A 22176-nucleotide genomic window follows, 5' to 3' on the forward strand; every position below is an offset into this window, starting at 1 on the left:
TGCCGGTCGGTCAGCTCCTGTATTCTTCGATTCCGAAGTCATCAAAAAAGCTAAGTACCCCGTTGGGGACCTTTTCTTGCCTCAGCCGATGTCAGAAATTACTGAAAAAGTTAACAATTGTCTTTCTTGTGGTAAACATATACCTCATAAGGATTTCCACTCTTACTGTCTTCCTTGCCTTGTCCCAGACAACGACGTCTCGGCCTGTGTAGCCTGTGCTCGCTTCAACAAGCGCACTCTCAGGCGCCGGGCGGAGTTCGCTGAAGATTTTTTCGGGTAAAAATTTGCTTATACAATGCCGTCGGAACTTCCGACATCGCAAACTCCCAAGAAACGAAAAGACCGGGACCGACATCCTCGGCCCACGTCTACCACCGACTCCACGCCAAAACCTACCGCAAGTGCTCCGGTTCCCCCTGAGACGGTTATTCCACCACTCCGAACCGAAGACACCGCATTACCGACGACTCCGATTCCGGATATCACTCCGACACCAGTTATTGATTTTCCTCTAGATACCGAAACCGAGGAAATGCCCGAGACCATTGCTGTAGATAAGGTCACTCCTGCACGTGGAGCTGCCAGGCCTCCTATGGCCATGTCTATTAAGGCCTACACTAGGGCTAAGGCAGCCAGCAAGACCAAGCATCTCACTGCTAAAGCCTTCCGCAGCCTACTCCAGAGACACAAATTATAACTATGGCTGCTGACTTAATTTCTATGATTAGAGGTTCACAGGCCCATTCTGAGAGAGAGGATCCCAGCCTCCTTCTGATAAAAGGCCCCGGGTTGAACCCTCTGACCCTATTCCTTCAGATGAAGATTCTGAGGACTCTGTCCACTCTGATGGCCAGGAAGAGCTCTTCCAGACCTATGAGGACTCGGATGCAGAGGATTCCATCCCCTCGGCCTCCCCTCCTGAGGATATTTCTTTTGGGGAAGTTCTGCATACCATGAGGGAACATTTCAAGTGGCAAGGCCAGGAATATTCTGATTCCAGAAAGCGCCTTCGAACTTTCTTTAAAAAGCCCCAGCACAGGCCCTTAGCTATTCCTCCTGTGCTTGATGTTTTGGATGATTTATATTCTGACTCTAGTGTTACCCCTGATTCTCTTCCTCCTGCTCCAGCCAAGCCAGACAGGTATTACAGGGTCCCAGAAACACATTCCCATTTATTCAGGGCCCATACTGCTGATTTGGAAACTATTTCTCAGGGACCTAAAGGTGTTTCAGCTTCCACCTCTAGAAATCCTTTGCCCTCCAACAGGGAAGCTAGGTCATTAGAGAGATGGGGTAAAAAGGTTTACACCTCCACTACTTTATCTATGAGAGCTTTGAATTGCCTTTTTCATATGTTACAATATCAGGATTTCCTGTTAGAAGATTTACAGAAAACATTGGCCTCTCCTGATCCTTTAGACAGGAAGTCTTTGCAGGAAGCTGTACATAACTCTCAGCAAGTAAGCAATCACTTCCTGCAGTGTGGCTATGATGCACTGGAAGCTTCATGTAGGGCAGCTATGACAGGGGCAGTCATTCGTAGACATGCATGGTTAAAAGATCAACCTCTACCAGATCATGTAAAGGCAAAACGTCTGGATGCACCTTTGGAAAAGAACAAGCTTTTTGGTGCTAATGCTAAGGATGTGTTAAAGTCCATCGAGGAAAAAGCAAAATCAGTTCAGACGGTGAAAGATTTCCTCCATGTTCAACCCCCCAGATTCAGTAGGAATTGGCCTTCAAAAAACTGGTCCTTTCCTAATCCTGAAAAATTTCAAAGGGGTAAAAACAGACGTGGCCAAGGAAGAGGACAATACAGAGGTCCTTACAAGGGACGACAATGGCAGCCAGCAAACCAAAGTAGTGACACAGGGGTTTCACCTGCCCCACAGCCACAATCTCAATGACTTTCCTTTACTTCCGCCTGCCAGGGAACAAATAGAAGCTCCCTTGGGTGGGAAATTATCTCTGTTTGCAGACAATTGGCACAGATTGCAAAGGACAAATGGATTTTGGACATTATAGATCGAGGTTACAGGTTCCATTTTCATACCTTACCAAGAAGAAAAGGCATGCCAAACCTACCACAAAACCAGAGGGCAGAGGCTATCAAGCAAATCTCTCTGCTGACTCGGATGAAAGCAATAGAAAGAGTTCCACAACAAGAACAAGGCCAGGGGTTTTACTCAAGACTGTTCCTTGTTCCAAGAAAATAATCTCAGTGGAGACCAATACTGGATTTGTCCGCATTAAACACCTTTCTCATAGTACCAAAGTTCAAAATGCTGACTCTACAGCAACTCCTTCCCATGGTGGGCAAGGGGTCTTGGCTGATTACTCTGGACCTCAAGGAGGCATACCTGCATGTCCCTATCAGACACAGCTGCAGAAGATACCTCAGATTTCTTGCAGGGCCAGAGCATTATCAATTCTCAGCATTGCCATTTGGCTTATCTACTGCGCCCAGAGTATTCACAAAATGCCTGGCTTCAGTAATTGCTCATTGCAGGCTCCAGGGATCCAAATTTACCCGTACCTGGGCGACTGCCTCATACAAGCGGACGACAAATTGATGTTGACAAAAACTTGGACTATGTCATACGATTACTTCAAGCTCTGGGATACACAGTCAACTTCCAAAAGTCAAGACTTCAGCCATCCCAGCAAATAATCTTCTTAGGAGCCAAATTAGACACAGCCTCTCAAATGGCTTACCTAACAGAAGACAAGCAAGAGAAGTTAACTCATTATTTCAAAGGTTTGGCAAAACTTACCCAGATGACTGCAAGGAGATTCCTACAGGCCCTGGGTTACATGGCATCCTGCATTCTCCTGGTTCCATTAGCAAGACTACACATGAGAAAGCTTCAATGGTACCTAAAAAGCCTATGGTCTCAGCACAGCAACAACTTAGAGACAACCATACCGCTCATTCCATGCCTACAAAAGGAATTCTTGTGGTGGGCCTTGGTAAGCCAGGCAAACACAGGTATGTCATTCAGAAAACCACAGATAACACAGACCATGACCACAGACGCCTCAGACCTTGGATGGGGGGCGCACATGGAAGGCAGATGTATACAAGGACAATGGTCTCCAAAGGAAACACATCTGCATATAAACCAAAAGGAAATGCTGTCAGTAATGCATGCCATCGAGGCCTTTCAACACCAACTTCAGCAAGGCCATTTACTGATACGGACAGACAACACCACTGTGATGTGGTATATAAACAAGCAAGGGGGCACCCATTCTTACCCCCTTTGCAGACTGACAATGCATCTTTGGGAAAAATCACTGAGCCTAAACATTCAGTTACAATCCCAGTTTGTTCCAGGCAAAGACAATGTGCTGGCGGACAGCCTAAGCAGGAATTTCACAGATCCACACGAGTGGAGGTTACATCCGAAGATCTTCACACAGCTCACTTCGACATGGGGCAGGCCAGAAGTAGACCTATTTGCCTCTCACCTCAACCATCATCTACAAAAATTCTGCTCAAGGACATACCATCCACAAGCTTGGAAAATAGATCTTCTCTCATTCAACTGGAACTTCCTAAAAATCTATGCATTCCCACCTCTGCCACTGACGACCTCAGTATTACTAAAGATCAAAGCAGAGAGACCCAAGGGGATCCTAATAGCTCCGGACTGGCCAAGACAACACTGGTATCCACTACTACGGCCAAGAAGTGGGCCCTTCCCCAATGGCCTCTACTTTTGACTCAACACAACTTCAAAACAGTGCATCCAAACCTTCAGACACTGCAGCTAACAGCCTGGGAGATCCCATGAATAACCTCAACCTATCTCTCTCCAAGGAAGTTCAGCGGATACTAACAGAGGCTCGAAGACCATCCACCAGAAAGGTTTACTTAGCAAAATGGAAGAATTTCAGCATTTGGAATACCAGCAAGGGACATGATGCATCATTATTGAACATCCCACTCATCCTGGAATATTTGGCAAATATGCTAAAGAATGGACTCTCATATTCTTCCATAAAGATACATGCATCAGCTATTTCAGCTAGATATAACACTGATCCGCCTGTCTTTTCACATCCTTTGCTAAGGCAATTCCTCAGGGGAATCAAGAACATTAAGCCACCAAGAAAGGCTCCAGTCCAGCCTGGGACCTCAATTTTGTCCTAGAAAAATTGACTCTACCTCCATTTGAGCCAGCAGCTTCAGTTGACTTGCAATTTCTCTCATGGAAGACAGCTTTCCTGTTGGCAATTACCTCAGCAAGAAGGGTTTCGGAACTACAGGCCCTAATGGCAATACCACCGTTCATAATTTTCCACAGAGACAGGGTTTCAATAAGGACCAACCCTACTTTTATGCCAAAGGTGGTATCTAGGGTTTCTTTAAATCAAGCTATTCATCTGCCTGCTTCCTTCCCCAATCCTGAGAATAAGGGGGAAAGACTGTTACATACCTTGGACATTCACAGACAACTTCGATACTACCTGGACAGAACCAAGACCAGTAGGAAGTCTGATCAACTTTTTGTAGCTTACGCCCCTGCAGTCCAAGGAAAAGCAATTTCAAAACAGACTATTTCAAAATGGATTGGACATTGCATCAGATTCTGTTATTCCTTTCATGGAAAGACTGTTCCAGCCAATGTCAAACCACATTCCACCAGAGCTACAGCCACCTCTACAGCATTCTTAAGAGGGGTGCCTACTAAGGACATTCTAGAAGCTGCTACATGGAGCTCCGTGCATACATTCTCCAAACACTACAATCTCCCTCTATACTCCAGATCCAGAGCAGGCTTTGCTTCGGCAGTCCTGCAGGGCTTGATTGCCACACCATCTTTTTCCTAGAGCATTCCTCCTCCCCCAGCTAAGCTATGGTATTCTACCCATATGTTATGACTGCAGTTGCATTCTTGAAGGACACAGTACAGTTTTGTACCTACCATAAATGTAGATGTCCGATAGATATGCAACTGCAGTCGGATTTTCCCTCCCTCCATACCCCTCTATGCCTAGAGTCCACTCCTATCCCTGTTTCTCTTAGCTGGGGATATCTGTTATGGTGTATCTGTTTATTGCTCATTTATTTGTCTGGAATCCTGTTTTTGTCTTCCAATTTGATTACAGCCTTCCTTTGATGGCACCTGGCATCTGGGGCAAGAAACACTGAAGAAAATGGCGTCGGCTGATGCTTATGTACTCCAGCCGCTCTGACGTCGGAGAGAAATGCGACATCAGCCGACGTCGGACCCAGACTTTGGAATCCGGCCGACCGAGGGCTGCCTGAGGCAGGACAACCCATATGTTATGACTGCAGTTGCATATCTATCGGACATCTACATTTATGGTAGGTACAAAACTGTACTTTTCTTCTGATTACCAGGATTTGCCCTTATCTACCTATGGGGATTCTTTTTGCAGAGGATTCCATTCCCTCTGCTTCCCCTCCAGAAGATTTTTCTTTTGGTGAAACCTTGCACACTCTTAGGGAGCATTTCCACTGGGAAAGCCAGGATTATTCTGACTCCAAAAAGAGGCTTAGGGAATTCTTACTCCTCCCTCAACACAGGCCTTTAGCTATCCCTCCTGTTGTGGACATTGTAGATGATGCTTTCTTGGAATCTAGCATTTCCCCAGAAACTTTACCTCCAGCTCCCAGAAAACCTGACCGGTATTACAGAGTACCTGACTCTCACATGTTCCTCTTCAAGAATCCTACTGCGGACCCAGAGACCATTTCCCAAGGACCAATGGGCATTAAGGCTACTGCTGCCAAAAACCCTACCCCTCCTGATAGAGATTCTAGAGCCTTGGACAGATGGGGTAAGAAGGTATATACCTCTGCTACTTTGGCCATTAGGGCTTTAAATTGCCAGTTTCATATGTTAAAGCACCAGGACCATATTAATGGACTGTTTAAACAGAAAATGACGTTGATTCATGACTGTGCTAAACACAAAGAATTACAGGATTTAATGCATTCTGCAGAACAAGTTGGTAAACATACTTTACAGTGTGGTTTTGACTCTTTAGAAGCATCTTAAGGCATACTTGGCTTAAGGAGCAAAACTTGCCAGATCATGTTAAAGCTAAATTACTGGATGCTTCCTTAAACCAAGACGGCCTTTTTGGCAACAAGTCCTCAAAAAGATGGAGGAAGAAGCTAAATCTATGCAAACTGTTAAATATTTCCTGCAAGTACAGCCTCCCAGATTTAGTAGACATTGGCTTTCAAAGAATTGGTCCTTTCCAACCTCTTCCAGGCCTTCTCAGTCCAAACCCAGGAACAGCAGACCACCTACATTACAGTCTCAGGCTATGCACAGGCCTAAGCAGTGGGGGGCTCCCACTTCCAAAGCAAGGAGTAGTAAGATACCCCCTACGGAAAAATGGCACAATGACTTAACCTTAATCCTTCCAAGCCCTGCTCAGCTACCTGCTCCTTTAGGAGGAAAGCTCGCCCTGCATGCAAAAAACGGGAAACTCATTACCCAGGACAAATGGGTTTTGAATATAGTTTCCCAAGGATACAGATTCCTCTTCTACACCCTACCAACCCCAAACGGTTGGCCACCCTACTCCCAAATCAGTGGGCAGAGGCTCTACAGCAGGTTCTCTCTCTTCTAAGTATCAGGGCTATTCAATCTGCCCCAGCAGAAGAAAGGGGACAAGGTTTTTATTCAAGACTTTTCTTGGTACCCAGGAATGACAGCTCCTGGTGTCCTATCCTGGACCTCTCTATTCTAAACACCTTTTTGGTAATCCCAAAATTCAAAATGCTAACACTTCAACAGCTGCTTCCTATGCTAGGCAAAGATGCCTGGTTGGCAACCTTAGACTTAAAGGAAGCTTACCTGCACATTCCAATAAGGCAATCTTGCAGGTAATACCTACGCTTCAGAGCAGGCTCCATGCACTATCAGTTCTCTGCACTTCTGTTCTCTGCACTTCTGGCTCTAGCCATTGCATTTTGCAGGCAGAGAAATATTCAGATATACCCATACTTGGATGATTGTCTGATTCAGGCAGAAAGCCAGGACTTGCTATTAAAACATCTGGCATTCGTAAGGAAACTTCTAACCTCACTGGGGTACACCATAAACGAAAAGAAATCTTATCTAGTACCCTGCCAACAGATTGTATTCCTGGGAGCAAGCTTGAACACAACTTCCCAGATGGCTTTCCTCACTCCAGAGAAACAAGTTTATTTGACAACCTACTTCAAACTACTGGCCACAAAGACGCAGCTATCTGCAAGGAAAATTCTGCAAGCCCTGGGTTTCACGGCCTCTTGCATTCTACTAATTCCATATGCAAGACCGCATATGAGGAAACTACAGTGGTATCTAAAAACCCTATGGTGTCAACATCCTCAGGACCTGGAATCAGTGATTCTTGTCATTCCTTGTATAAAGACGTAGTTCCTTTGGTGGGCAGAGGCCTGCTACCACAACAGTGGGCTCCCTTTCACTCCACCCCCTGCCACCCAAACTCTAACAACAGACGCATCAGACTATGCATGGGGGGCTCACTTGGCAGGGCAAATGGAACCCGAGACAGTTGCACCTGCATATCAACTAAAAAGAAATGTTAGCTGTACAGAATTCCCTGACAGCCTTCAAAGACCAAATTCTTCCAGGACAATTATTGGTAAAGACATACAACACCACAGTTATGTGGTACATAAACAAGCAGGGGGAGAACCCACTCGTACCCTCCCTGCAGACTAGCCATGGCTCTGTGGACCACAGCCTTGAGCTACCAAGTACACCTACAGGCTCAATTCCTGCCAGGCAAGCTAAATTCTCTGGCAGACGACCTAAGCAAAAATCTCATGGACCCACACGAATAGAAACTACACGAATGGAAACTGGAATCAAAGATCTTCAAACTCTTGAGGAACAAATGGGGGACTCCAGAGATGGACCTGTTTGCCTCCCCTCAGAACTACCAGTTGGACAAATTCTGCACGAGGACTTCCCACAGTCAAGCTTGGAAAGTGGATGCCCTGTCCCTTACCTGGGAAAGCCTCTCAGTTTTTTACCTTTCTCCCTCTGCCTGTCCTCTCGAAGGTTCTGCTAAAGATCAAACAGGACAAGCTAAGGACAAAACTGATTGCATCAGACTGGTCACGCCAGCACTGATACCCCCTCTTGCACAGTATGAAACTGCTGGAACCATGGCACCTGCCTCAGACCCCTTCCCTGTTGTCCCAGCAGGTGGGCCAGATTCTGCACCCTCAGCTTCAAACCCTGAACTTTGCAGCCTGGCTAATTCCTTGAGTTCTCCAATAGCATCCGTCAGTAAGTAGGTGCTAGATGTCATTCTGGAGGCAAGGAGGCCTAGTACTAGAAAATCCTATGCTGAAAAGTGGAAGAGATACTGTTCCTGGAGCCAGACTCAGGGGATGGGCACAACAGTGCCCAGCTTACCTCATATACTTGAGTACTTAACAGAAATGCTGCACAAGGGCCTGTCCTTCTCATTAATTAAAATTCATGCCTCTGCCATTTCAGCACATTATAATACTGAAGCACCCCTCTTCTCTCACCCCCTGCTAAAGCAATTCCTCAGAGGGGCCAAGAACTTAAGACCCCCCAGCAGAGCCCCTACTGCAGCCTGGGTCCTTAACTTTGTATTGGAAAAGCTCACTCTCCCTCCTTTTGAGCCAGCTGCAACTGCATAGTTGAAATTCCTTTCTTGAAAACAGCCTTCCTTCTAACCATCACTTCAGCAAGAAGAGTGAATTACAGGCCCTCGTGGCAGTGGAGCCCTTCATTATCTTCCATGCAGACAGGGTTTCCCTCAGGACCAATCCTTCCTTTATGCCCAAGGTGGTGTCTAGTGTGGTCCTAGATCAATCCATTCATTTGCCTACCTTTTTCCTGAATCCACAAAACAAAGGAGAACGAATACTGCACTCTTTGGACGTATACAGACAACATGGGTTCTATTTGGACAGGACTAAGCCTCTCAGAAAATCTGAACAGCTGCTAGTTGGCTTTGCTGCAGGGGCAGAGTGGAAAGCTATTTCAAAGCAAACCATTTCTAAATGGGATAGCCCATTGCATTCATTTCTGCTATAAGCACCATGGAAAACCTACCCCACAGGGAATAAGATCACATTCCACCAGGGCTGCATCTACCTCTACAGCCTTTCTCAGAGGAGTTCCAACCAGGGACATCCTAGAAGCTGCTACCTGGAGGTCTGTTCATACATTCACCAAGCATTACCACATGCCTGTTTTTTCTAAATCCAGGACTGGTTTTGCCACTGCAGTCTTGCAGGGCTTAATAGCTGGCCCTAATGCTCTCTAACGTCTTCCTCCCTTTCTTAGCTTTGGGAATCAACCCAAATGTGATGAACTAGGGTTGCCACCTTTTTAAATGCCCAAAGTGGGACATTTTTGGTACAAACATCAGATTTTGCAGGCCAAAACATACCCACGGCCAGTACAAAGGACAGAACTTCCCTTTTTTGCCTAAATAAAAGGTTATTCTTGTAGCATTGTAGTTGCTTATTCTGTTTCTTATAACATTTAGGTGTTTCAGATACAGAATAACTATTTTATACAACTATTGCATAAAATATAGGAAATAATTTTGTCCTAAAATCTCAGGACAATTCTCATTTTTACACTTTTTTAGCAGGACACAACTGCCCAAAGAGGGGCTGTCCCTCGCAAAGTGGGACAGGTGGTAACTCTAGTGATGACTGCAACAGTGAAATACGAAGAACATAGTACAGTTGTGTACACTTACCATAAATGTAGATGTTCGAGTGTATTCACTGTTGCAGCCCTGGTTACCCTCCCTCCAGCCCCCTGACTTCTCTTGGCTCTACCTTTCCTTCTTGTTTGGTGTATTTAAGCTTTCTGGTGTATTTGCTTTTTGATGGAGGTGTACCATAACATATAATTGCTTCCTATTGTGGGGGCACCTGACATCTGAGGCAAGAAAAACTGATGTAATGGCATCGGCTGCATGTTTTATACCCCTGACGACCTGACATCATGGAAGAAGAGACAGCATCCAACACAGGAATCCAAGACTCTGGTATTCAGGCCGGCTGAGGGCTACCTGCAGGCAGATAACCCAAATGTGATGACTGCAACAGTGAATACACTTGAACATTTACATGTATGGTAAGTGTACACAACTGTACTTTATGTGGAATCCTATAAGGGGTTAGCTCTAAGTTGGAGTGATTGTAGATTGCTGAAGAGATATGAAATGATATTTGGGTGGGTGTAATGGAGTAGATCTGGGTAGGTGTTTTATCGTGTAGGTTGGGGTAGTATTTTATGTTGATTGCTCAGTACCAGATGTTATAGCACTGGTGATTACTCAAGTCCAGGATGGGAGTTCACTGCCCCGTGACACTTTTAAGATGAAAATCAAATGTTTTAGCTTAACTTGAAAACAGATTAGCTCTTTCATTGTAATAAGTGTCTTCACTTTTTACCCTCATCAGTTTGATAGTGACATGGGGAAGTTAACTTGCTTTTGAAGGTGCTAAATATTTCGAAACAGTTTTCTCTGGGTTTCAGAGTAAGCATGTGGGTTAATGAACATTCAACATAAATGTAAAAGTTGCCAGGTCAATGCTGTCAACATTTATCAGTAGAAGTGTAAACATTTATTACACTGTAATACTCATTATGCCTTTTTAAAACAAAATAAAGGAGTAGTTTCTTGTGAGCCTTTTAATCATATTTATCTGACATCCTGTTACATTGTTCCACAACAGGGAGAGCTGGAAGGGTCAGTCAAATACAAGGAGCTGTTGCAAGTGGCTGAGAACTACTTCCAACAATCTGTAGCTACGCCAGAAAGGTAACTGTTTTTAAGTATTCCTTAATGAAATAACAGCTGATGAACTACTGTCAGTATCTTTATTGTAAAAGTTAACAGAAATGAGACTTTCTTCAAAACACAACTCTTGGTGGGAAAAAAAAAAACTCTGTCACATTTTATTGTAGCAATTAGTAGGTGAAGGCAACATTCATAAGCTGTTAAACCAAGAGAAAACTCTTGTGTAACAGTTGACAAGCTGCTTTAGTAGACAAGGGGACCTAAAAACCTTCTTTAGAACATACAAAATTGAAAGTATGCATAGTGTTGTCACTACGTGATGGAAGTATTTACCTCAACACTTGATGGTCTAGTCAGATAAAGAAGCAAACTTGCATGAGAAAAACTCCAGCAGAAAATATGTGAATCAATGAGAGTCATTAGCCACAGCACACGTAAAACAAACACAAGTCATATCTCAAATGATATTCATTTTCTATTATAGCAGAGCTGATAAAAATTAGTGAGTTATAAGTGTATGTCAAAATGCAGATGTAAATGGGATATGATAAGCACAGTTAGAAAAATTAAGAGCTTTTCTACACTGGAAGTACCAGAGAAGTCTTAGGTGCTGGTAGCCCACCTTCCACCAGAGTAGCACTAGGGACATAACTCATGCATAGGGTTGCCACCTTTTAACAAGGCCAAAGTGGGGCATGGGGGTGTGATCAATAGGACAGGGGGTGTGGCCAGTATGACACTGGCCACACTCCACCACGACATCACCAGAGATGTTAAAGGAGATGCAGTATTACAGTTATGGATACAACATTGTGACATTACAGCATACTAAAAACTCAGACCATTTAAATGAAGTGAACTTTTACTGTAAAAAACACATTACTCAGTTGTAACTGTAAATAAACTTTAAAGGAATAAAAAACAAACTACTCATTAAACAGACACTTGTTTATTTAAAAAGTAAAAAAATTCATAAACCAACCATGATTATTCAGAAAGAAAACTTAAAAAAATCTACATACAAGCCAAGTATAAAATTAAGGCTTTTTATTGTCAATTAAAGCTAAAGCAAAGAAAAAACACAAAACTACATACTGTAGCCTAGTGCTACATACTGCACACTAGCAAATTAAAGCTAAAGCAAAGAAGAACACAAAATTGCAAACTGCACCCTAGTACACTAAATCGCTTTTATTTAAAAGTGTATTTTTAATTTGATTTTATGGCTTGAAGATGGGCCCGATTTGAAACAATATTTGAGTAAAAGTCACAACATTTCATCCGGTAATTTACAGTCATTAGTTCGGCTTTTAACAAGTCCACACTACATCGGTTTCGCACATCTGTCCATTTACCCTTCACCAAAGAAAAAACTCTTTCTGCAAATGCGTTTGAGGTCGGTATAGATAAAACCCTAGCAGTTACCAGATGTAGTGTAGTCAGTTCAGGCCCTTCTTTGAAAAGCTTCAGCCACTTCTCTCCTGGGGTCAAGCTTGTGTTACATAACTGTTCGAGAAAGGGCCTAATTGCCAAGTAGTCCCTAAAAAGATAGTCTTCGTCTACATCCTGCAGACGCAGGGCAGTGGTCACATTAAGTAAGTCACTGAAAGCAAAGGGCTCATTTAGAGATAATTTAGACAGTGTAAACAAGTAGATCTGAAGTAGGAATGTTCATTTGTCAGCAACCTGTGGGGATCCGAGCCGGCAACTTGTTTCATGCTAATGGATCCGAGCTCCTAGCCCCTCCCTTCACCCATAATCCCCTGCTAACCCTCCATGACCCCAGATCTAGTTTGCCGCACTTGTGATGGCTGGATCTTTTTGAGCTCTGTCAGATAAGTGAAAAAAAAGTTAACTTTTTCGAATTATTTCTAGTCGGGAAATTCTTTTTTAGTTTAAAGTAATATTTGTAAAGTGTGTCTGTGTTAGGTTCCTTAATTTTTAATTAATACCCTCTCTTCGCTGGTCGCTAGTGTGTGAGTATTTGTTGTGTGTCTTTTGGGGCCTGTGTGTGTGTGTGTGTGTGTGTGTGTGTGTGTGTGTGTGTGTGTGTGTGTGTGTAGTTGTTTTTCTTCTTTTTAGTTTTAAAAAAAAAAAAAAAAAACGGAATGGCTGAGGCCCCAAAAGCTATATTTTCTAAATGTACCGAGTGTGGCCATAAGCTCTCCCCGGCTGATGGCCACACTCGGTGCGTTCTGTGCCTTGGGGTTGAACACCTCACCTCGGGCTGTACTATCTGTGCAGCGTTCAACCCCAGCGCACTGAAAGAACGGAGGTCGAAGCTGGTCCTGGCGGGACTTCTACCCCTGGATTCAGCTTCGGCCTCCACTACCTCTGCTACTCCTGTGGCTCCATCACAGCCTGTGATGGTTGCCACTCCTGCCCCCCTTCCTCCGACTGGGACTCAAACTCCCGCTAAAGTGTCGGGAGGACAGGGAGGCCAGGAGGGAGAAACGGAGGGAGAAGCACCACAAGCGGCGGGCCGAGACCTCCGTTTCGGCCCCGCCAGCTAAGCGGGCTTCTCCCTCCATTGCTTCTAGGTCTCCTCCTCCTCGGCTCCGATCCCCTTCTTTCTCCCCGGGGCCCGAGGAGGAGGAGGCCATATCTCCGTCGAGGTCATCGAGGCGGCATTCCAGGCCTGCCTCGGTGGCCTCTTCGAGATCCACATTCAGTTTATCTGATGCAGACTTGGACCAGATGATGCGAAGGTTCATCCAGGCCCAGCTGCAGATGGGAGTGCTCTTGCCTCCCCCCCCTCAGGGGGGGAGCTCGACACCTTTTTTCCACCCAATTGCTCCTTCTCTGACCCACTACCCGGGTTCGGAGCGCTCGGAGCCGAGCAGCCTTGGAGCCGGGGGTGGGTCGGCGCCGACAGTACTTGGTACTTCGGATCCGACCCTACCCTTGAGTCTGTTGGATCCGACCTCTCGGAGCAGTGGTCCGAGCTTCGGATCCGGGGGATTCAGTGTGCCTTCGGCTCCATCCAGGTCAGAGCACACTGGTCCCTCGGATCTGACGGTCTCGGCGCCGGCTCCGATCCCTTCATCGGATCCGAGTGGGAGCCGACTTTCGGATCCATTGGAGAGTGGCTCTCCCTCGGCATTCGATGTTGTGGAGAGGGCTCTGTTGAGAGCATCCGGACCCCCGGTCCTTGCATCGACTCCTCCCTGCACTCCCTCTCTGCTGGGCCAGGCTTCCATCACCCGGCCAAAGGGACAGCCTGCTTCGATGTCACAGATAGTTCCATTGGAACAAGATGTTGCTGGCGAGGCCTCCTCGGACAGTCCCCCCGAGGAAGCTCCCCACAAGCATAAGTGCAAAAGGAGGCACGTGGACTCCCCTGAGTCCTTTACCGAGGACACGGGCTTGGAGGAAGGGGAAGGCTCCCCAAGATCACCCCTGAGGATGTCTCCTTTGGAGACATCATGGAGATGCTAAGAATCAGAGGTGGGTGGTCTGCCCCCAAGTCTTCCTCTGACGAGTCCGTGTTTCTGGAGGCATTCGAGGCAGGCCCGTCTACCTCCTGGGTGTCCCCTCCAGCCGATCCCCTGGTGGACCTTATTACCACCAGGGCATGGAAGGATCCGGACACCGTGGAGCCAATACCCAAACGTCCGGATAGGATTCTAAGCCCCCCCTCAGACCGGTCTTATTGGAGTAAGGGCCCACCTGTAGATGCCATGTTGACAGCGGCAGCCACAAAGAGGGAATTGGCTCAGGAGAGTCCCGCAGTCCATCCACCGAGCAAAGAGTCCCGTTTGATGGATCACTTAGGGAAGCGAGTCTTTAGTTCAGCGACCTTCTCAGTAAGGTCTCTGAACTATATGGCACATGTCATCAGGATGCAGCGGGATCTTATCAAAGAATACGCTGCACCCCCCCCCCCCCCGAGTCCATGTCGGAGGAGGATAAACAATTGTACTCCACCCGAATGGCCACTCTGAGATCTATTTCAAACACCTCTATGCGGCTATTGTCCCACGCCACAGAGGGAGCTGCTAGGGCCAGCGGAGCAGGCCTAGTCATGAGATGTCAGGCCTGGCTCCGTCATTGCGACTTTACGGAGCCCTTTAAAGCGTCCTTGACGCCCCTTTGATGGTTCTGCCCTTTTTGGCAAAACAGTTTGCGAGACGCTTGTCCAGAGCGAGAAGGACGGGAAGACGTTGTCTGCCATCGGAGTCCGCTTCTCTGCTCCCCAGCGGTCCTTTTCAAGGAACCAAAAGGATCAGAAGAAGATGTGGTTCCGAAAATCACAACATTCCCAACCAGCTCCGGACAACCAGTCCTACCGTGGCAGAGGTGGACAGGGAGGACGTCGCCCTAGGGGCAGAGGGGCTCCGAGAAATTTCGGGTCCAGAGAACCTTTCTCTGAACAGCCCGCGCAGCAGCCCTGAGGGGTTGCCCGGCTGCTCCAGTCTGGAGGCAGTCGGGGGGCGTTTTTCAAAGCATCTAGCGGCATGGGAGTCCATCACAACAGACCGCTGGGTGCTCCGCATCATATCCAGAGGGTACAAAATACCAATTCTCTATGTCCCCCAATCCAAGAACCTCCCCGATGTACCACCTGATCACAGGGAGGCCGCAGCCGCAGAAATACAGCAGCTGCTAAGAAAAAGAGCCATCCAGCCTGTCCCCCAAGACCAGCTCGGATTAGGGTTCTACTCCAGGTTCTTTTTGGTGCCAAAAAAGACGGGGGATCTCAGACCCATCCAAGACCTTTCCCGCTTGAACCTGTCAGTAACCAAGGAAAAATTCCGAATGGTCACTCTTCAATCTTTCCTCCCCCTACTGAGGGAGAACGATTGGATGTGCTCTATAGACCTCAAGGATGCGTATTACCACATCTTAATGGACAAACGATCCAGGAGGTTCCTTCGCTTCCGGCTGGGAGCCAGTCACTACCAATTCAGGGTCCTTCCCTTTGGCCTCACCACAGCCCCCCGGGTGTTCACCAAAGTGTTAGCAGTGATTGCGGCCCACCTGAGACTCCAGGGAATTCAGGTCTTCCCGTACCTGGACGACTGGCTCCTGACCGCACCAACAAGGCATCTACTTTGCTCAGCCAGAGACTTCTTTCTCCATCTAGCCCCACAACTAGACATTACTATTAATGTCGGCAAATCCCTACTGGCTCCAACACAGATCATAGAATTTATAGGTGCCAGAATAAACACCAGAGATTTGCGAGCCTTCCTAACTGCGGAGAGAATCAGAAATCTTCAACTTCATGTGCGGGCTATCCTTCATTCAGAGGCTTCACCAGCGGAATTGATCCTGAGGGCACTAGGCTCCATGGCAGCAGCGATTACACTCCTTCCATGCGCCCGTTTGAACATGCGAGTCCTGCAATGGACTCTGTTAGTGCAATGGTCCTTCCTATCCCTTACTCTCCACCATCCCTTTGCTATAAGCAAGGCTTGCAGAAGGGCGTTACTATGGTGGCTCCAAGCATCAAACTTTCATACGGGCCATCCCTTCTGCACCTCTCCCCCCATCGCCACGGTGACCATGGACGCTTCCCGCCTCGGGTGGGGGGGCATTACTCAGGCAGGACAGTCCAAGGCACGTGGAACGATACAGAGACCTCCCTGCATATCAACTTTCTGGAGATGAGAGCGGTGCTGTTAGCGCTGCAAGCACTTCAGAGCTTCCTCCCCGCAGGAACGATTGCAATTCACTCGGACAACATGTCAGTGGTCTGGTATATCAACAAACAGGGAGGAACCAGATCTTATCCTCCTCTTCCAATGATGATACAACTCTTACAGAAAGCCTCGCGGTTGGGGAGCAAGATGATTCTCATTGCCCCATTCTGGCCTCGACAAATTTGGTTCCCTTACCTGTGGTCTCATCTTGTGAATCACCCTTGGATTCTAGATCCCATCCCGGATCTCATCTCCCATCCATTGGACTTGCCAACTCCAAACCTGGACAATCTGAAACTGACAGCTTGGTTGCTCCAGTTCCACTCCTAGTTAGGACTCCTGGTATCTCTTCACCAGTCAAAGCCATCCTCGTGGCAGCACATAAGCCCTCCACCAGGAAGGTATATCACAGCAAATGGAAAAGTTTTTCCATCTGGGTGGAGCGCCGTGAGATAGATCCCTTTACGGCTCCTCTTCCATCCATTTTAGACTTCCTAACTGAACTCTTTCAAGAAGGTGCTAGTTGTTCAACTGTCAAAGTGCAATTGGCAGCCATTTCTCATTATCATGTGGGACATGATACAGGACCCTTGATGTCAGCCAAATTGTGTAAAACCTTTCTCAAGGGTACCTTTTTACTTAGACCTCCTGTAAAAGAAGCCGTACCCCCATGGGATCTTACTTTAGTTCTTCAAGCCTTGACTGCTCCATCCTTTGAACCCGCTGCTTCAGTGGATCTCAAATTCTTGTCATGGAAAATGGCATTCCTTGTAGCCATTACTTCAGCGAAAAGAGTGTCAGAACTTCAGGCTCTTTCTGTGAAACTTCCATACCTGATTTTTCACCCTGATAGAGTGTACCTCAGGATCAATCCCTCCTTTCTTCCCAAGATAGCATCAGAAACCAACATAAACCAATCCATAAATTTACCGGTTTTCTTCCCTAAATATCAAAATAAGGGTGAATACAAGCTGCACTCATTGGATGTTCATAGGCAGCTTCGTTTTTATACCCATAGGCCGGATGGCCATAGACAATCTGACCAGCTGTTCGTTTCCTTTGCCAAATTTAACTTGGGGAAAGCTATCTCTAAAGTATCTTTATCTCGCTGGATTTCCCAATGTATCCTGTTAGCTTATCAAGCCTCGGGTAGACCCGCACCAGAAGGAGTTCGTGCTCATTCCACTCGCTCCATTTCTACTTCTGCGGCTTTCAAGTCTAGAGTTCCTTTGGATGATATTTGTTCTGCAGCCACTTGGGCTTCATCTCATACCTTTATAAACCACTACAAGCTAGACCTGCTTTTTAGAGGGAGAGCATCCTTTGGCTCTGCGGTGCTTCGTAATATCCTTCCATGATGGCCACCCAGGGTGCAGGTAGCTGGGGACTCTGTCCCACAGGTTGCTGACAAATGAACATTCCTACTTCAGATTTAGAAGTTATGTACTCACCATAAAGTTCCGTCTGAGTAGGTAGTTCATTTGTCTGCAACCATCCCCCCCCTCCTTCCCCCTGACCTTCTTGGATCTATTAGTTTTTTAGGCATCCTTTCTTGGATATATATGGAGAGGCAAACTAGATCTGAGGTCATGGAGGGTTAGCAGGGGATTATGGGTGAAGGGAGGGGCTAGGAGCTCGGATCCATTAGCTTGAAACAAGTTGCCGGCTCGGATCCGATATCGGATCCGTAACCCCCACAGGTTGCAGACAAATGAACTACCTACTCAGATGGAACGTTATGGTGAGTACATAACTTCTAATTGCTTTCAGTAGAATCAAACCGCTGTTCCAGGTACTTCATTGTGTTCTTGGTGACAGCAGTGAAGTCTCTTTTCAGTTTGTTAGCAGAAGTGCTGTCTAATGTGCTCATAAGTGCCCTAAGTTTCCCTGCAAAGAAAGCACCTTCAGCTCTTGCCTGCAGTTTTTGCTTCAGAGAGACCATTACACAAAAAGTTTCCATGACAGTAAGTGCTGATTTTTCTAATGTACTTATATGTTCATTAAAATCAACAAGAACAGCACAGAGAAAGTGCAGATAGTACTGGGGCAGCGTAGGCATTTCATTCTCACCATGCTCATTATCTGAAGAGTACTGCCATATCTACCAGGGGGTCTCCTCTTCTCCCTGGGAGAGGAAATAGGACTGGAGCACTGGGAGATTTTTCACTGCTCTTTCAATGGCTGGGAGTAGTGACAGCCACCTTGTTGGCACATGTCTTAACAGACTCTCAAATTCCATGCCACAAAACTCAAAGAAGTCTTTCAAGTCTCTGGTCCTTGTGGCAGAACCTAAGAAGTGGCTGAAAAGTTTCATTACAAATACTTCCATGTCGTACGGTAGTTGTGCTGCAGCTTTTTTGGCTGTATTGTGAATGATGTGGGCAACACAGTTAGCCTTCTGGAGTGATGGGCACTTTTCTTTTAATCTGGTTTACACACCAGATTTCTTCCCATTGTTCACACTGGCATTATCAGCCCCATAAGCTGAAATGCTGTTCCAGGGCAAGGAGTGCCTTTCCATAATGTTGGAAATTTGCTGTGAAATAGCCTGTGCAGATTCATCAGGGTCTTCATAGAAGTCCAAAAGGCCATTCACCACCCCTTCTTTAGAAAAATATCTCACAACAAGTGGATATAATTTTATGTTCCCCTTGTTGGAAGCATCTGATGAAATTGCAAATGAAATGCCTGGTTTTTGAAGGTCATGCAGGAGGCATTTCAATGAGAGCAGTCCCAAAACATTTTCGACTATGGCTTCAGCCTTGGTTCTTCCACAAGATAGTTTCTTTGCAGTGTCCGAGTCACTGTACAACTGGCTGACCAACTTTACTGCACAGTCCAAGCTGTTATAGGATTTATTGTGCTTAACAGCATGGAACACCTCAGAGGCTTCTGCTGCAATGATCCTAAGTTCTGGTCCCTCAAGGTTTGCGTTCCATGCCCACTTTGTCATCAAGTGACTGGATTTAGCTTGAAGAATAGCAGTTTTATGTTGTTCAGTTGCCTCATGTCATGCAGCATCGTTTCTTCCACAGTGGGTCACTAGAAATTCTCTCTTGCAGTACCTACAGAACGCTTTGACATCCCTGCATCTCTCGATCCAGTCGAATTCTGTTTTCCAAACATCCTGCCACTTGCACATTCTCTTGCTGCTGGTTGACTGCGATGAAGCTGCTGCTCTCTTCATACTTGAATCTGTACTTAACTGATATGCAACATATTTACCAAAACTGTGTTAGTAGGGTGCAGTAACATATTGGTGCACAGCACAAATGAATTGGCTCAAAAAACATTGGCACATGAAAGAACTGGCTCGAAAAACATTGGCACACAAAAGAACTGGCTCAAAAAACATTGGCACGCAAAAGAACTGGCTCGAAAAACATTGGCACGCAAAAGAACTGGCTCAAAAAACATTGGCATGCTAAAGAACTGGTTTGAAAAACATTGGCATGGGAATGAACTGGATTGAAAAACATTGGCATGCAAAAGAACAGGCTTGAAAAACATTGGCACATGAAAGAACTGGCTTGAAAAACATTGGCATGCGAAAAAACTGGCTTGAAAAACATTGGCATGCGAAACAAACTGGCTTGAAAAACATTGGCATGCGAAAAAACTGTCTTGAAAAACAGTGGCACTCGAAAAAAATGGCTTGAAAAACATTAGCACTCAAAAGAAATGGCTCGAAAAACATTGGCATGCGAAAGACCTGAGGAATGGAGCAGAAAAGAGTTAACATTACAAACAGTTTGAAAAAGGTCAAATAGTAAATGAAGTAATGTAGGGGGCATTTTGGCCATTGAAAACTAACATTAACACAGCTCGTAGAAAATTAAATGCATTATTTTTACCACCGAACATCCCCCCACCTCACCCCACCCCTCAAGTAAAAAGTTAACCACATTTTCACTGAACCAAAAAGACACTAAAATGAATGAGAATGCACAGCGGATACCATAGATTTGATTTAGCTTTTGACCACAGCAGTTAAAAGAAATGTATGGCATTAATTTACACAGCGCAATGATCTATTAATGAAAATGCCCAACAGCAGCACTGGTCTTAATCGGATTATAATGAAAACAGTACATTGTAAGTTTATTGAAGACATCACTAAAACACAAAATACAACCTTTGATACTTATAAAAGCAAACTACCCTGTAACAACGACATGGTTTAGCACAATCTCAAATACACTGCATTAACTTCTGAGCATGCATCCACAAAAAATAAATAAACAGGAAAAAAGTCCGTAAACATTTTACCTTTTAAAAATACTTTTTGCAAGAGAAGTAAAATAAACTACAATATACAGCAGACTCCATGGACTCCTTTTACCTCAAAACATAGCAATTAAGAGTAATTTACCCAGCACAGCGATGCAGTAAACAGGCCCAAGTAAAAGCAGCACACTCTTATTCACATTACAAGCAAAGCAGGACATTTTAACCTTATTAAAAACACATAAAAAATTAAATGCACACATTTACAAGTATAAATGAAAACAATCTTGAAACAGCTTTGGCAAGTTGGCAACATGTACCTACTAGAATAATAAATGCACTACATTAACTGTTAACATTCCCCCTCAAAAAGTAGACTTGTACCACATACACACTGACTTGCAAGAACTAGCAGAAACAATTACCCAAACAGTATATCCTAACTTCCTGAAAACAGCATTAAATTGCACACATTGCCACTTACAAAAGTGCAAACTGTGCTTGAACATTTTCTATCTGCAAACAGAAAATACCCAGAAAAAGCTACGACAATAGAAATACTTCACACTAAATGTATATTTCACTGCCCCCCACCAGAAATAAACAAAACTTCTATACACACAGTTCAGCCTTTTAAAAGTAATGCTTCCAAGTCATACCCCCAAGAACAATAACAATTACATATACATACAGGTTTTATAACTTTAAAAACTACTAATCAAAAATCTCAAAATAACCTCACAGATTTAAATACTGCGTACTGCACCCCCATCTACCTCTAAACATTAAAAACTTAAACCACAATATATTCCCATTTTAAACTACTACTCAAAAATCTCAAAATAACCACTGCACAGATTTAAATACTGCATACTACATCCCCATCTACCTCTAAACATTAAAAACTTAAATAAAGCACAATATTCCCAATTTAAATAACTAAAGCCACAAAATACTATGATATGTACTTACCACTATCACAGTTTTTGCTGGGCTAGCTTGCTTCCTTCCTGCTGGAATGCTAGTTGGATGACTGGCTCTGTCTGCTCAAGTGGCTGGGCTGGCTGACTAGCAGGCTCCCTTGCTGGCTAGCAGGCTGGCTTCTTTGCTGGCTGGCTGGCTTCTTGGATTAGAAATTTCAGACCTTAAGTATTTCCTTAATCCTTCGCAGCTGTAGAGCATTAAGACAAAACTGCTGTACAGCTGCGACCTTTATTGGGCTCTTCGAGGTGAATCCCCATGCTTTCCAATCCCTGCAGCCAATTGCTGCTTGAATTACACCACCCGGACCTAGCAGGGAATCCCTCTAACTGCAGGTCCGGGTTGGTGATGTAGCCACATTGCTGTGGAAAAACCGGAAGTATTTTCGACTTTTCCACGGCAACGGCAATTCAAGAGCATTAAAAGTGGAAAACGGGACTTTTAAAGTCCCACTGTCTGTGAATGCAGGAAACGGGATGAGAAGGTTCAACCCTTGAGTGTCCTGCTGACAACGGGACAA

General features: G+C 45.4%; 1 protein-coding gene across 3 annotated transcripts in view; it reads left to right on the plus strand.

Annotated features, from left to right (window-relative positions):
- The window catches only part of ECD (ecdysoneless cell cycle regulator), a 984622-nt gene that overhangs the window by 510409 nt on the left and 452037 nt on the right, over nucleotides 1-22176 (plus strand). For all 3 annotated transcript variants that reach the window (XM_044056092.1, XM_044056093.1, XM_044056094.1), the window contains one exon: nucleotides 10739-10824. In XM_044056092.1, the coding sequence (XP_043912027.1) occupies nucleotides 10739-10824 (86 nt within the window). The remainder of the gene's footprint in view (nucleotides 1-10738; nucleotides 10825-22176) is intronic.

This window comes from Protopterus annectens, chromosome 14.part0 (assembly GCF_019279795.1).
Source record: "Protopterus annectens isolate FY-2018-M chromosome 14.part0, PAN1.0, whole genome shotgun sequence".
NCBI classification, from domain to species: domain Eukaryota; kingdom Metazoa; phylum Chordata; order Ceratodontiformes; family Protopteridae; genus Protopterus; species Protopterus annectens.